Source organism: Salmo trutta, chromosome 33 (genome assembly GCF_901001165.1).
Source record: "Salmo trutta chromosome 33, fSalTru1.1, whole genome shotgun sequence".
NCBI lineage: Eukaryota > Metazoa > Chordata > Actinopteri > Salmoniformes > Salmonidae > Salmo > Salmo trutta.
In genome coordinates this window covers 21,684,325-21,700,453 of record NC_042989.1, presented here as the reverse complement: position 1 = coordinate 21,700,453, position 16,129 = coordinate 21,684,325, and the positions used below count along the sequence as shown (strand labels likewise).

The 16,129-nt window shown below is 47.2% G+C and overlaps 1 protein-coding gene across 1 annotated transcript in view; it reads left to right on the top strand.

Moving 5' to 3' along the window:
• LOC115172651 (ryanodine receptor 3-like) overlaps nt 1–16,129 on the top strand; it is a 167,527-nt gene that overhangs the window by 104,880 nt on the left and 46,518 nt on the right. The window contains exons 23-38 of the mRNA XM_029730307.1: nt 422–505; nt 694–853; nt 1,209–1,356; nt 1,461–1,666; nt 1,857–2,031; nt 2,969–3,177; nt 4,755–4,957; nt 5,067–5,136; nt 5,234–5,394; nt 5,516–5,681; nt 6,331–6,417; nt 6,546–6,772; nt 6,915–7,731; nt 8,213–8,413; nt 9,359–9,461; nt 10,195–10,329. Coding sequence (XP_029586167.1) covers nt 422–505; nt 694–853; nt 1,209–1,356; nt 1,461–1,666; nt 1,857–2,031; nt 2,969–3,177; nt 4,755–4,957; nt 5,067–5,136; nt 5,234–5,394; nt 5,516–5,681; nt 6,331–6,417; nt 6,546–6,772; nt 6,915–7,731; nt 8,213–8,413; nt 9,359–9,461; nt 10,195–10,329 — 3,152 coding nt within the window. The remainder of the gene's footprint in view (nt 1–421; nt 506–693; nt 854–1,208; nt 1,357–1,460; nt 1,667–1,856; nt 2,032–2,968; nt 3,178–4,754; nt 4,958–5,066; nt 5,137–5,233; nt 5,395–5,515; nt 5,682–6,330; nt 6,418–6,545; nt 6,773–6,914; nt 7,732–8,212; nt 8,414–9,358; nt 9,462–10,194; nt 10,330–16,129) is intronic.

Here is a 16,129-nt window from a genome sequence, read left to right as displayed (position 1 = left end):
AGACAGACAGCGTGGGCCCCGAAAGAGCAGCCCCGCCATTCTGAAATCACACCACATCTCTCCTTTGTCCTCTTACTATGACAAAGCAATGAGATCCTGCTGATAGTAGTACCTAGTGAATAACTCTTCCTTAATACGTCTTTAAGGGGATATCTATGGTTTCATAATGGACAAGGACATGCGTGATTGAACAAATCATTACTCTCTTCACGTTGGTTCTATTGCCAGTCTGTGTGATGTAGAAATAGGGCAGAAACCCACCAGACCTAGTATCATAACATTATTCCTGCTGATTATAGTATTTAGTAGAGTGTGCAGGCAATGTGAGTGTCTTAAACTGTCACGTATTAAGAGAGCTGATCCTGTGTAGACAGATCTAATCCCCAGGTTGGGGAGTGTTAATATATGTGTCTCTTCACAGGACCCTGCTGGCATTAGGCTGCCATGTTGTCCAGGTCAACGCCAACGCTGAAGAGGACCTGAAGAAGATCAAACTCCCCAAAAAGTAAGTGTGCTGTAGAGTAACATAATGGAATGGACAGAGAATGGACAACATCAATAACCCAATACATTATATATCAACTTCTAGATATGTAGACATGTTCTGTATAGGATAGTAGAAATATGAAACATCTAGACATATGTGTGTTTTGTCCAGTGTTTAATCTTGATTATGTCCTGTTTTGATTGAAGCTACATGATGTCGAATGGTTACAAGCCCACACCGCTGGAGCTGTCTGACGTGAAAGTGACCCAAGGTCAGGAGCTCCTGGTGGAGAAACTGGCGGAGAACGCCCACAACGTGTGGGCCAAGGACAGGATCAAACAGGGTTGGACCTATGGCATTCAGCAGGTAATGCACACAGTCATCTGTGTTAAGTCTTTGTGAAAGGACTGCAGGTTCAAACTATCCCAGCTCATGCAGGAGCACACAAAGGTTTTAGAACAATGGACAAAACAATGACCCTCTCTCTATGCAAGCCACAAAAAATGCTAAATGGGACACCACCTCCACCACCTCCTGCAGAGTGACGAAGGACTCTGAAAGGATTCACAGAGTATAGAGTCATCGTAATAACATCAAACACTCAATGACCCTTAGGGATTGGCAGTGCAGTCGTAACAAGCATTGGCCTAGAGCGGATCCCTGGAGTGGTGTGTGCGTGTGTTTGTGTGAATCTAACTGTGCCTGTCTTTTCTCAATACAGGATGTGAAGAGCAAGCGGAACCCTCGCCTGGTGCCATATTCTTTATTAGACGAGCGCACTAAGAAGTCCAACAGGGACAGCCTCCGTGAGGCCATCCGCACTCTGATTGGATACGGCTACAACATCGAACCTCCCGACCAGGATGGCGGTAAGTTATCATTACCACACAAACCCATGCTGACATCCATGGTTAGGATGTATAGAACAGTAGAATACTTCCTGTGTTGATACTGTGGCTGTCCTCCCACCCAGCAGGCCACGTGGTGGAGAGACTGAGCATCGACAAAATACGCTTCTTCCGCGTGGAGAGGACGTATGCGGTCCTGACAGGGAAGTGGTACTTTGAGTTTGAGGCGGTGACAGGAGGAGACATGCGTGTGGGCTGGGCCAGACCTGGATGTAAGCCTGATGTAGAGCTGGGTACTGATGAGCTGGCCTTCGTCTTCGATGGATACAAGGTGAACCCTCCCTTCTTCTTCCTACATCATTGGACATCATATACTCATAGAGTGAACGTGTAACTTTGTGTTAATGTTAGCTGATGATAGCATACACTGGAGAATAGATTTTTTGTTGGTCCTATAATTTAAGATTGAGTAAGATTGCAAAGGTTAGGCTGACTGCGTGTGTGCGTGTTTTTATCTTCAGGGTCACCGTCTGAACATGGGCAGCCGTTTCTTTGGGCGTTGTTGGCAGGCGGGGGATGTGGTGGGCTGCATGATCAACATGGAGGACAAGTCTATGATTTTCACCCTCAATGGAGAGATCCTCATCACTAACAAGGGCTCCGAGCTCTGCTTCGCCGACTTCGAGACGGAGGACGGTAAGTGTGTGAGACTGAACATGGTGAGAATGTAAAACAGCCAGCAGTGTGTGAGACTGAAGATGGTGAGTACTGTATGTAAAACAGCCAGCAGTGTGTGAGACTGAAGATGGTGAGTACTGTATGTAAAACAGCCAGCAGTGTGTGAGACTGAAGATGGTGAGTACTGTATGTAAAACAGCCAGCAGTGTGTGAGACTGAAGATGGTGAGTACTGTATGTAAAACAGCCAGCAGTGTGTGAGACTGAAGATGGTGAGAATGTAAAACAGCCAGCAGTGTGTGAGACTGAAAATGGTGAGTACTGTATGTAAAACATCCAGCAGTGTGTGAGACTGAAAATGGTGAGTACTGTATGTAAAACATCCAGCAGTGTGTGAGACTGAAAATGGTGAGTACTGTATGTAAAACATCCAGCAGTGTGTGAGACTGAAAATGGTGAGTACTGTATGTAAAACAGCCAGCAGTGTGTGTGTGAGACAGAGGATGAAGAGTGTGTGTCACGGACCTCTCTAAGCTCTGCTCCCTCTCTTATGTCTCTGTGCCGCCAGATCACTGACAGACATGCTGACAAGTTAACCTAACACCACCATGCTGAGAAAATGAGTGCAAAATCAGTGCCTCCCCATTATGAAATTAACTTTATATAATGTGACACTTCTAAATTGGCTTGGATAGATTTGACCCTCCCCCCGATGTGTGTGTGACAGGTGCTCTCTCGCCCTCTCTCTCTCTCTCTCTCTCCCCCCCTCTCTCTCTCTCTCCTATCTCTCTCTCTCTCTTTCCTCTGTCTCTCTCTCTCCCTCTCTCTTTCCCCTCTCTCTCTCCCCTCTCCCCCCTCTCTCTCTCTCCCCCTTCTCGCTCTCTCTCTCGGTCTCTCTCTCCCTCTCCCCCTATCTCTCCTTCTCTCCCTCCTCTCTCTCTGTCTCTGTCTCCCAGGTTTTATCCCAGTATGTAGTCTGGGCCTGTCCCAGGTGGGTCGTATGAACCTGGGGAAGGATGCCAGTACCTTTAAGTACTACACCATGTGTGGCCTGCAGGAGGGTTTTGAACCCTTTGCTGTCAACATGAACCGTGAGGTCACCATGTGGTTCAGTAAACGCCTCCCCACCTTTTTCAATGTGCCAAAGAACAACAACCACATAATGGTAAGACAGACAATAATATCTTTTAGAAAATCAAAATCAATCACAAAATCAATATTGTAATATACAGTTGAAGTCGGAAGTTTATATACACCTTAGCCAAATATATTTAAACTCAGTTTTTCACAATTCCTGACATTTAATCCTAGTAAAAATTTTGGGTGAATTTTGGCGCGTTCCTCCTGACAGAGCTGGTGTAACTGAGTCAGGTTTATAGGCCTCCTTGCTCGCACACGTTTTTTCAGTTCTGCCCACACATTTTCTATAGGATTGAGGACAGGGCTTTGTGATGGCCACTCCAATACCTTGACTTTGTTGTCCTTAAGCTATTTTGCCACAAATTTGGAAGTATGCTTGGAGTCACTGTCCGTTTGGAAGACCCATTTGCGACCAAGCTTTAAGCTCCTGACTGATGTCTTGAGATGTTGCTTCAATATATCCACATAATTTTCCTCCTCATGATGCCATCTATTTTGTGAAGTGCACCAGTCCCTCCTGCAGCAAAGCACCCCCACAACATGATGCTGCCACCCCCGTGCTTCATGGTTGGGATGGTGTTCTTTGGCTTGCAAGCTGCCACCTTTTTCCTCCAAACATAACGATGGTCATTATTGCCAAACAGTTCTATTTTTGTTTCATCAGACCAGAGGACATTTCTCCAAAAAGGGCCATCTTTGTCCCCATGTGCAGTTGCAAACCTTAGTCTGGCTTTTTTATGGCGGTTTTGAAGCAGTGGCTTCTTCCTTGCCGATCGGCCTTTCAGGTTATGTCGATATAGGACTTGTTTTACTGTGGATATAGATACTTTTATACCTGTTTCCTCCAGCATCTTCACATGGTCCTTTGCTGTTGTTCTGGGATTGATTTGCACTTTTCACACCAAAGTACGTTCATCTCTAGGAGACAGAATGCGTCTCCTTCCTGAGCGGTATGATGGCTGCGTGGTCCCATGGTGTTTATACTTGTGTACTATTGTTTGTACAGCTGAACGTGGTACCTTTAGGCGTTTGGAAATTGCTCCCAAGGATGAACCAGACTTGTGGAGGTCTACAATTTTTTCTCTGAGGTCTTGGCTGATTTCTTTAGATTTTCTCATGATGTCAAGCAAAGAGGCACTGAGTTTGAAGGTAGGCCTTGAAATACATCCACAGGTACACCTCCAATTGACTCAAATGATGTCAATTAGCTTATCAGAAGCTTCTAAAGCCATGACATAATTTTCTGAAATTTTCCAAGCTGTTTAAAGGCACAGTCAATTTAGTCTATGTAAACTTCTGACCCCTGGAATTTTGATGCTGTGAATTATAAGTGAAATAATCTGTCACTAAACAATTGTTGGAAAAATTACTTGTGTAATGCACAACATGGATGTACTAACCGACTTGCCAAAACTATAGTTAATTAACAAGAAATTTGTGAAGTGATTGAAAAACGAGTTTTAATGACTCCAACCTAAGGGTATGTAAACTTCTGACTTCAACTGTATATGTAGAAGTCCACAGAAGGTGAAGATAATTGGCTATTTCACTATATTGTTTAGAATGAATAAATTAACTGGCATTTTTTTTAATCTATGCCAGGTGACCAGAATAGATGGCACCATCGACAGCCCTCCCTGTCTGAAGGTGAGTCACAGGACTTTTGGGACCCAGAACAGTAATGGTGACATGGTATACTGTCGTCTGAGCATGCCCGTGGAGTTCCACTCCTTCTTCAAGACCAGCCCTGTCATGGACATGAACGGAGTGCACGAAGAGCACGAGTCCCTCAAACTCAAACACAGGTCAGACCTCTGAACACATTCACTGTTTTACAACACAAACACAACCTCTAAAAGCACTTTATCTTCTCACATTTTAATTGTTTCTTCAACGGTCGTGTTTTCTTTGTAGACATCCACTGAAATCCATGAGACACAGTCATGACGGAATAAGAGGAACAGATTACAGCAACATCACCACGGTATGAAGTGGATCATAAACAGCTATAGGTATAAAGTCACCATTATAGACTTCAGGTGTTGTAGATCAAGCTAACCTACCACCATGTTGTCTTGCAGTACTACTACTCTGTCAGGGTATTCGCTGGTCAGGATCCATCCTGCGTGTGGGTGGGCTGGGTCACCCCTGACTACCATTACTATAGCAACCACTTCAACCTCAGTAAGAACCGGACGGTGACGGTTACCCTTGGAGATGAGCGTGGGCGGGTCCATGAGAGGTAAGCATGTTGTTAAGGAAACCCTCATCCTCATGTCGGTATCAACAGTAAGGATCAGTGCTATTCAAGTACCCATCTCTCGCTTCTTTTCTTCCCCTCTTCCTCCCTCACCATTCCCCAGTGTGAGGAGGAGTAACTGCTACATGGTGTGGGGAGGGGATGCCACCAGCTCAGGCCACTCGTCCAGTCGCAGTAATGTGGACCTGGAGATAGGCTGCCTCATTGACCTGGCCACTGGTCTGGTGACCTTCACTGTCAACGGCAAGGAGCTGGCCACCTCCTACCAGGTACTGCATTGCCAACTACACAGAGTGTCTCTGTACAGTCTCTCTCCTATCACACTTTATCGCTTCAGACTCCTTTCTGCTGCTATCAGCCCTACAGTATCTGTCCCATCATGCAGTCTGCCTCTTATCAGACCTACATCATCTCTAGAAACATATCATTCTGTCCAGATCTCTTCATTACTCATTGTAATAGTCACTCAGTCCTCCTGCCTCGGGCTCAGAAGTAGGGTAGGGGCTGTCTGTCCTGCCTGCCAGCTCTTAACCCAGCGTCAGGCTGTCTCTGTATGTACTCTCAAAACAGAGAAAAAAATCTCCCCTTTAAAGAGCATGATCTTCTTCATTTCTCCCGTCGCAAAAACACGGTGAGCTTTTAAACTGTTCTGAGTCATCCTGCCAGCCTCTTCCCTAGTCTCTTTCAGCAATGCCTGACCTGACACCAACACACATAGGCACACACACACACACACACACACACACACACACACACACACACACACACACACACACACACACACCGAGTCAGATAGCTACGGAACATCATGCACTTTCACTGCTTTCACTTCCAAGCTGCTCTCTAAGTCACCCTCTATTACTGCGCCTTTTCTGTCTGCAAACGTCTCACGTTAATGCTGTGCTGTTTCTTCTCCAGGTGGAACCCAACACAAAGCTGTTTCCTGCTGTGTTTGTGCGACCGACCAGCCCCAATCTCTTCCAGTTTGAACTGGCCAAGATAAAGGTAGAGTAACTCGATTCCAATCGCTACTTTCCTGACCTAAAGTGTGTTGAATCTTTCCCCGGTTCTACTGGTATACAATCAACTGTGCGGACCACAACGTCGCTCTGTGTGACCTCTGACCTCTACAGAACACCATGCCTCTGTCGGCGGCCATCTTTAAGAGTGAGCATAAGAACCCAGTGCCTCAGTGCCCTCCGAGGCTGGACGTCCAGACCATCAACTCAGTGCTGTGGAGCCGCATGCCCAACACCTTCCTAAAGGTGGAGACAGCCAGGGTCAGTGAGAGACACGGCTGGGTGGTGCAGTGTCTGGAGCCCCTGCAGATGCTGGCTGTGCACATACCTGAGGAGAACAGGTAGACATTTACATGTGCTTATACATACTGTACACACATACACAGAGGCAGCACACACACCCTGGTTGAGGACATAAGCGCTCCTGTATACTGCCTGTCTTCGTTTGAACATTGTACTGAACCCCATTGACCTCCCCCCCAGGTGTGTTGACATCATGGAGCTGTCTGAGCAGGAGGACCTGAGGATGTTCCACTACCACACCCTGAAGCTCTACTGTGCCCTGTGTGCACTGGGCAATACCCGTGTAGCACACGCCCTCTGCAGCCACCTAGACCAATCCCAGCTGCTCTACACTATCGACAACCAGTATCTGTCGGGCATGCTGCGTGAGGGCTTCTACAACGTCCTGATCAGTGTTCATCTGGAGACGGCCAAGGAGGCCCGCCTTATGATGAACAACGAGTTCATCATCCCCGTCACCGCCGAGACTCGCAGCATCCGCCTGTTCTCCGACGCCTCCAAGCACCACTCTCCTCCCGGCGTGGGCCTCAGCACTTCCCTGAAGCCCCGGCTCAACTTCTACCCTCCTTGTTTCATCAGCACCAAGAGGGAGCAGCACCTGTACAGCCCCCAGATCCCCCTGGATGCCCTGAAGGAGAAGGCCATCACCATGCTGACCGAGGCTGTGCAGGGCGGTGGGCATCACATCAGAGACCCTGTAGGGGGCAGCGTGGAGTACCAGTTTGTGCCCATCCTGAGGCTGATTGGCACGCTGCTCACCATGGGCGTGCTGGGCAGTCAGGATGTCCATAAGATCCTGCTGCTCATCGACCCCAACGTGTTCGCGGAGCATCACGAAGAGGCGGCCGCCGCGGTGATGGAGGCCACGGAGAAGGAGGGGCTGACGGGTGCCGAGGAGAAGGCGGTGGAGGCCGGGGAGGAGGAGGCAGCCAAAGAGGCCAAGCAGCCAATCAAAGGTCTGCTGGAGAAGAGGCTGCCTGAGCCAGTCAAACGACAGGTAACATGGTTACTGAGACAGAGGCACTGCTTCAGCTAGTCTTTCAATCACATGCTCTGCAAAATGCACTGACATTTATAGTCCGTTCCAAAGTCACTTAACCATGTAATGTCTCTGTATCAGTGATTTCTCTTCTCCTGAGCCTGCTCAGATACAGTATGTGTCATTAGATGCAGCGGTCTAAGGCACTGCATCTCAGTGCTAGAGGCGTCAATACAGACCCTGGTTCGATTTCAGGCTGTATCACAACTGGCCGTGATTGGGAGTCCCATAGGGCGGTGCACAATTGGCCCAGCGTTGTCCGAGTTAGGGTTTCGCCGTGGTAGGCTGTCATTGCAAATGAGAATTTGTTCTTAACTGACTTGCCTAGGTAAATAAAGGTTAAATAAAAAATACAAAATAAAAATAAATTCCTGTGTGTCCAAATTCCAGCTGATGTGGAGGCTGACAGATTGTCTCTATGTGTTTTTCTCTCTCGTAGATGTGTGAGCTGCTTCACTACTTCTGTGACTGTGAGCTGAAGCATCGCATCGAGGCCATCGTGTCCTTCTCAGACAGCTTTGTCTCCAAGCTACAGTACAACCAGAAGTTCAGGTACAACGAGCTGATGCTGGCCCTCAACATGTCTGCTGCCGTCACCGCCAAGAAGACCAAGGAGTTCCGCTCCCCTCCCCAAGAACAGGTACCACACTGAAATAGAAATAACCTAAGATGGCCTCGTAGTTAAAGATGTAGGTAATGGTGAGTTTATCATCTCTCTCCTGTAGAGTCATAGTATGAGAAAGTCACAGGCAAGCAGTTTTATTCACAGACTTTCGGACGTGGCCGTAACTCTGTAATTGAGTTAGGTTTTTTGAAATGCTGCCCACTTCATGAGGACTGGGATGACTGCAGACGTCTGTGTGTGTTAACCTTGTTACACTAGTATTAGAGAGAAGTGTTTGCACATTAACACAGGACAGGCTGCCGCTCCTAAGTGAGTGTGTGCACACATACACACTGCAACAAGGGCATGTTGTTCTCATAAACCTCAAAGTGACCCTCTGGCCGCCTCTCCACTCTAAACAAAAAGAATTGTATTTGGGGGGAGTTGTGGGAGTGTTCAGTCATTTTTCCACATTCATGGGTAATTGATTTCCTCCTTTTCCTTAAATTCCCTTTGGTTTTGTGTCATTGGGTTGTTTCATTTGTGGAGAGCACAGCTGGCCCGGAGTGACTGAGAGAGGCTTAGTGACCAGCTCTATAAAAGTCTAACAGCTCCCCAAAGATCTTTAATTTGTGCATGTCCCTTCGCTGCCCAGCCCCAAGGCTGTGGGAATCCATCCCTGTCTGCTGTGTAATTGTCACTTCAGGTTTACCAGGGCTCTTTACGACCCGCCCCCCGGCCTCGCCAGACAGGAGGGAAGAACACCTCATTCCCTCATCTCATCCACAGTATTTCAGGGTCACAGCTCCCTGCTCACTTCAGCACTTTTCACAAACTATAATGACTTTTTACCTGGTTCCTTCAATCTCTACCACTGCACACAAGCTTTGCTATTTTCTCTGAACTATTTATGTATAAAGTGTGTAGGGCCATTGTGTAGTACAGTTATGTGGTCTAAATGACAGTCTATGTGTGTTTCAGATTAACATGCTGTTGAACTTCAGTACGGGGGAGGACTGCCCGTGTCCAGAGGACATTCAGGAGGAGCTCTATGCCTTCCACAACGAGCTGCGGCTGCACTGTGGTAAAGAACACCATCAGGTTTTATATGACCAGTCTGGACCTGGAGATTATGACCTGCCATCTGACTAGGATTAAAAATGAATGTCAGCATCAAATGGCCTGTGGCAGAAAATGATACCGTAGAGATGAGCTGTGGAATTCATTGAAAACAAAAATGCCAGCATTGGAGATGTAATTACTTACAGCAAAGGGGACACAATGCTTGTCCAAATAGGACTGGATAAAACATACACAACAAGAGTCAATATAATAGCATTTTTACTTGACAAACTATGTAATATAGCTTGTTCTCATCCTGTATCCTTGTAAATGTACGTTTATTGTCTGAGCTCCCCAGGTTGGTTTGAATTACAGGGAGATATTGTTTTAGAGCATCCGGTGTGTTTCTCGGCAGAATGGAAGGCTTCTCTATCTGCAGATATCGTATAGTTCACTGCCTCTCCAGATTGCTATGACGTCTGAATGTTTTGCTGAATAATTAAAGACTTGGTCCTGGGGGGGTACTATACCAATGTAATGTATTCTACAGTCATGCTGCACTACTCTGACATAAAGCAGCACCTTAGAATGGAGACTGCAGGGAAATAAAAAGGAAAGACACAGAGGAAGAAAGTAACGCTAGCAAAAGAAAACCTGTGATACACCTGAAATATGCTGCTAGATTGACCGCTAGGAAGCAACATTTGTCCAGGAGTGGGATATTGGTTTTATTTCTGCGCCGTGTGTTTGTGTAGGAATCCCTATGGAGGAGGAGGATGAGGAGCAGGACAGGTCTATTAAAGGTCGTCTGCTGGCCCTGGTCTACAAGATCAAAGGTCAACCTCTGAAGACTGAAGAGGAGCCCACAGAGCAGGAACAACAAGCCCCCTGTAAGACTATTACTTCTACAACTATGTCAGAGCCAGCAATAACATGAACGGGTGACTTTGAAATCCACCTCCTTCCTGTAGTCCCTGAAGATAATACAGTCCCTCAGTAATAACACAGGTTTCCTAACAGACTCTTTGTTGGAGGTTATCCTATTTTTCTCCTGAACAAGCCACTGTTTACTCTCTCTGGCTAACATAGGTGGATGGGGAAATTGAAAGGTGCAGGGTAGCAGCTGAATAGTGATGCTGGCATACAAGCCCTGTTCCATTTGTCTGGCATGTAGCACAGACACCCAGTTGCAGCCATTTCCATTTCAATGTCTTTTTCAATGTTATTATGGTAATGCGGAGCCGGTGGAGGATTGGCTGCTCCGCCTGGCAGTGAGGGGCATCTTCACTCAGTCCTCCTGCTCTTCTGGAGAGAGAGAGGAGAAAAACACTGCACTGAGTTAACTCTTCATCCTGATCTTACACACACACACACACACACACACACACACACACACACACACACACACACACACACACACACACACACACACACACACATATACACACACACGTGCGCACACACACACATACACGCACACACACAGGCACACACAAATATACACAAATGCAGAGCTCTGTACCAGTATGTAAATTGTCTGACGTTCTTCAAGTACGATGCAATATCAGAGGCTACTAATTAATTCACTGATTGCCGTTAATCACTTCCCTCCTTCCCTGTCCTTCAGGACAGACCACTGTCACAACACTGTTTCACTATAGCAGAATCCTTCCCTCCCTGTCCTTCAGGACAGACCACTGTCACAACACTGTTTCACTATAGCAGAATCCTTCCTTCCCTCCCTGTCCTTCAGGACAGACCACTGTCACAACACTGTTTCACTATAGCAGAATCCTTCTCTCCCTGTCCTTCAGGACAGACCACTGTCACAACACTGTTTCACTATAGCAGAATCCTCTCCCTGTCCTTCAGGACAGACCACTGTCACAACACTGTTTCACTATAGCAGAATCCTTCCTTCTCTCCCTGTCCTTCAGGACAGACCACTGTCAAAACACTGTTTCACTATAGCAGAATCCTACCCTCCCTGTCCTTCAGGACAGACCACTGTCACAACACTGTTTCACTATAGCAGAATCCTTCCTTCTCTCCCTGTCCTTCAGGACAGACCACTGTCACAACACTGTTTCACTATAGCAGAATCCTTCCCTCCCTGTCCTTCAGGACAGACCACTGTCACAACACTGTTTCACTATAGCAGAATCCTTCTCTCCCTGTCCTTCAGGACAGACCACTGTCACAACACTGTTTCACTATAGCAGAATCCTTCCCTCCCTGTCCTTCAGGACAGACCACTGTCACAACACTGTTTCACTATAGCAGAATCCTTCCCTCCCTGTCCTTCAGGACAGACCACTGTCACAACACTGTTTCACTATAGCAGAATCCTTCCCTCCCTGTCCTTCAGGACAGACCACTGTCACAACACTGTTTCACTATAGCAGAATCCTTCCTTCCCTCCCTGTCCTTCAGGACAGACCACTGTCACAACACTGTTTCACTATAGCAGAATCCTTCTCTCCCTGTCCTTCAGGACAGACCACTGTCACAACACTGTTTCACTATAGCAGAATCCTCTCCCTGTCCTTCAGGACAGACCACTGTCACAACACTGTTTCACTATAGCAGAATCCTTCCTTCTCTCCCTGTCCTTCAGGACAGACCACTGTCACAACACTGTTTCACTATAGCAGAATCCTTCATATTATCGGGACAGTTCTATTGAAACCTTTTATGGCGTTTAATTATCCTTTTACTGCCCTGTAAGACAATAAAGCAAGCAATAAAATTAAAGCCCTATCTTGAGTTTAGAGGTATCCAGCACAGGAGGTTGGTGTCACGTTAATTAGGGAGGATGGGCTCATGGTAATGGCTGGAGTGGAATAAGTGGATGGTATCAAATACATCGAACATGTGGTTGATACCATTCCATTCGCTCCGTTCTCCTGTGGTATGTATCCAGGATGGGCTACACTTGTAGTTGAGATCAGTACATTTCATTCAAAGGAAAACATGTTTGCACCCTTCCTGACCCCAAACCAATATGGGTACACCTCACTGCCTATAATAAGAGTGCTGCTGGCAAGGACAAGTGCCCAAATTGCGGCAGGTAAATTTGGGCTGGAATATGCAACAGTGAATGCAGACAGTGAAAGGCAATCTGTCCCCAGACTGTTAGACTGACCCCGATGTGGACCATATGAGACTCTTCACTATTGATCTCACAAGAGAGAGGACAGGAATATAGAGGTTGTGTGTTTCCACTTAAAGTCTTGTTTGGATATTTTCTTGCCCGTGTTCGCTGTTTTTTTCAGACATGATTGATTGTAACTGTGCTGTGTATGTCACGAGCAGGTAGAACTGTTTTAGGGTGAGTCAAGCGCAGGAGACTGAGGTCCGTTGGAACAAACTTGATTTAATAAATCCAAAGGCAAAATCCATATACGGCTGGGAGCACAACAGTCAAAAAGACTAAAAGAAGCTCTGCTCAAAAGGGCAGGCGGGGCGCAGCCCGGCAACCCTACTGCCTATACAATAAGTCGTAAGCCAAACAATATAACACCACACGTAACAAAGAACAATCCCGCACGAATCCTAACTAAACACAGACAGACTAAATACCCCCCCACTAATGACAAACACGAAACAGGTGCAATCAAAAAACAGACATAACTAACAGACACTGAAACACAGATCGGTGGCAGCTAGTATGCCGGCGACGACGAACGCCGAGCACCGCCCGACCGAGGAGAGGTGCCACCTTCTGTGGACGTTGTGACAGTGTAACAGCAGACTGGGTTCAGGGTTCCTACTGCTATGAGTGAGAATGGAGTGGACAAGAAGCTGAAGAGTGAATAAAGGAACGGGTGCACTGCAGTGATTGGATGCTACTTCAGTGTATAGACCACACTCTCTCTTTCATCCTGATAGAACTTCCAAAATGCCCAGAGGTGTTGTTTTGGAGAAGTCCCACTAATCATCTCCTACCAGATACTGTGGTGAGAGCTGTGGTGAGAGCTGTGGTGAGAGCTGTGGTGATGATTGACAGCCCAGTGTTGAGAGTTTTACTCTGTGGAGTACAAGCCAAGCCAATCAACCAACCAGCAGAAACAGAGCCCTAAAAACACAGCCTCCTGATTGCTCTGCTTTAAAACAACTATTATTGATTGCATGTAAATTGTCCCTTCCCCACTGCTCTGAATTGGTTACTGTTCTCCCTCTGGTGAGGCAACCTGAGCTTGGAAGACGCACACATCACACACCACCGCAACAAACTGCCATCCATCACCACAGGCCTATTGATCTGATTTTAATGAAGCCTTAAGGCTTCCCTTCATATGAGCTGTCTAAACAATGACTCAGTTGACCAAGAGAGGCAGCAGGATATGGTACAGTACTATTAATACCTCTTACTCTCCCAGTGAGTCACATTTTTACATAATAGAGCTTCGATTCCACTCCGCCGAGAATGTACTATTGCCTTTTCATGAATGAACTAGAAAAAGTGTTTTCTTGACAAATCACGGAAAACAATGACATTGACATTGCTCACATAATTCATTACCTTTTCTTTTGAGAAGAGACTTGTTGCTATGTGTGATACACAGACAGAGTTCTGCTTTTAGCTGACTGGAGCCTTGTGAAGGCAAGAAGAAAAGGGAGAGAGACAGCTGCTTCTAATTCCAGGTCTTATCAGGTTCTGAATGGAGTCTTTCAATGACTTCCCTTTCATCACTCTTGCATGGTGACAAATAGGATCAGCTAGTTAAGTCTCTTTAACAGCAGTGATGGTGCTTTGTGACCAGGGCTGCTACTGAAGGGTCTGAAGAACTCTGCTCTGTCTCTCACTCACTTTTCAAAGACGTCTAGAGAGGGTCTTTCTCTGTTCTGTTCTGTGTACATAATGACACCCAGGCACTTTGCCATCAATATGTAGACTTGCAAGCAATGTTCCCTAAAAATAAATTCAGCACTGAGGAAATTTCAGGTCTTCTGTGCAACTTCCAGCACACGTTTACTGTGAACTCTGAGGCTGTACCCGCTTTAAGTTACAGTTTTAACAGTGTCCATGTAGGCTAATACATTATCACCGCATATTGGCTTTGCTTGAACTGCCATGCCAATGCATTGTTGTTTGGGCCATTTTTTTTACATTATATTTCAAAGTTTGAGGTAGGCTATATGATCACACCGGTAATAGATCCATTGTTGTATTACTTGTGAAGCACAGCTGAGTGAGCATACATTTAAATCATTTGCTTTTTATTTGTATTTTTCTGGGTTGATGGTGCCTGCATCTGATGGTCAGTCTCAGCAGAGGGAGAGAGCAGCAGACTGAGGGTCTGTCTCTCAACAAATCTCTGCTCTCGCTTTCCTCCACTGACACTGACCAAAAAGGAACACCGTCTTCCAGATTATGGCAAAGCTCAAGTCGCACCGCGTTATTTCTGCCTCATGCACAAATTCATGTTGTTACTCCTATAAACAGAGAAAGTGAAATGTTCCTCGATTTAAAAAAGACCCAAGCCACTAATAATAACAACAACACAAGCCTATAGATACACTTTCCTCCTCATTCATTACTGCTGCAGTGCTTGTTGTAGCGCTGAGTGGATATAGGGAGAAGGCACATTTTATGGCTTATAAAAGTGTTGAGTAAAAAGTGTTGACAGTGCTGAGTAAGAACTTAAACATGAACTCACTCATATAAACATCAGCTCTTTAATGTATTCGTTGACGGTCTCTCTAGTCTGGTTTTAAACATGTTGAAATCTCAGAGTATCAACTTTACTGTAGCTTTCCTGCTATGTTACTGCAGACATGGTCATCTGAGCCATCCGGCCTATAGTGCACTTGATTTGCTCTCTGGAATGTCTTCATTGTATCTTCATGAATTGGTTGAAAATGGAAACAGTTGGCCCACCTGACGCTCAGGGCAGCTGAATCAGGTGCACCTACAGCTTGAGACAAATAAAAAGAATAGGAACACAAGGCTTTATCGTTGGGTTTTTACAGAAATGTTTGGCGATCGACTAGGAATGCATTGGAGATCAACCAGGCGATCGCGATGGACAGCTTGGTGACCACTGTTGTAGAAAGTTGAGTGAAGTTCAATCTCATGCTCTGTGGCATGATATTTCTGCGTGGCAGTCCCGGGGAGGAGGTCTCGGGGAGGCAGTTTCGGGGAGGCAGTCCCGGGGAAGAGGTCTTGGGGAGGCAATTTCAGGGAGGCAGTCCCGGGGAGGCAGTCCCGGGGAAGAGGTCTCGGGGAGGCAGTTTCAGGGAGGCAGTCCCGGGGAGGCAGTCCCGGGGAAGAGGTCTCGGGGAGGCAGTTTCAGGGAGGCAGTCCCGGGGAGGAGGTCTCGAGGAGGCAGTTTCAGGGAGGCAGTCCCGGGGAGGCAGTCCCGGGGAAGAGGTCTCGGGGAGGCAGTCCCGGGGAGGCAGTCCCGGGGAGGAGGTCTCGGGGAGGCAGTTTCGGGGAGGCAGTCTCGGGAAGGCGGTCCCAGGGAGGCGGTCCCGGGGAGGCGGTCCCGGGGAGACGGTCCCGGGGAGGAGGTCTCGGGGAGGCAGTTTTGGGGAGGCGGTCCCGGGGAGGCGGTCCCGGTGAGGCGGTCCCGGGGAAGCGGTCCTGGGGAGGCAGTTTCGGGGAGGCAGTCTCGGGGAGGCGGTCCCGGGGAGGCGGTCCCGGGGAGGCGTTTCGGGGAGGCGGTTTCGGGGAGGCAGTCCCTG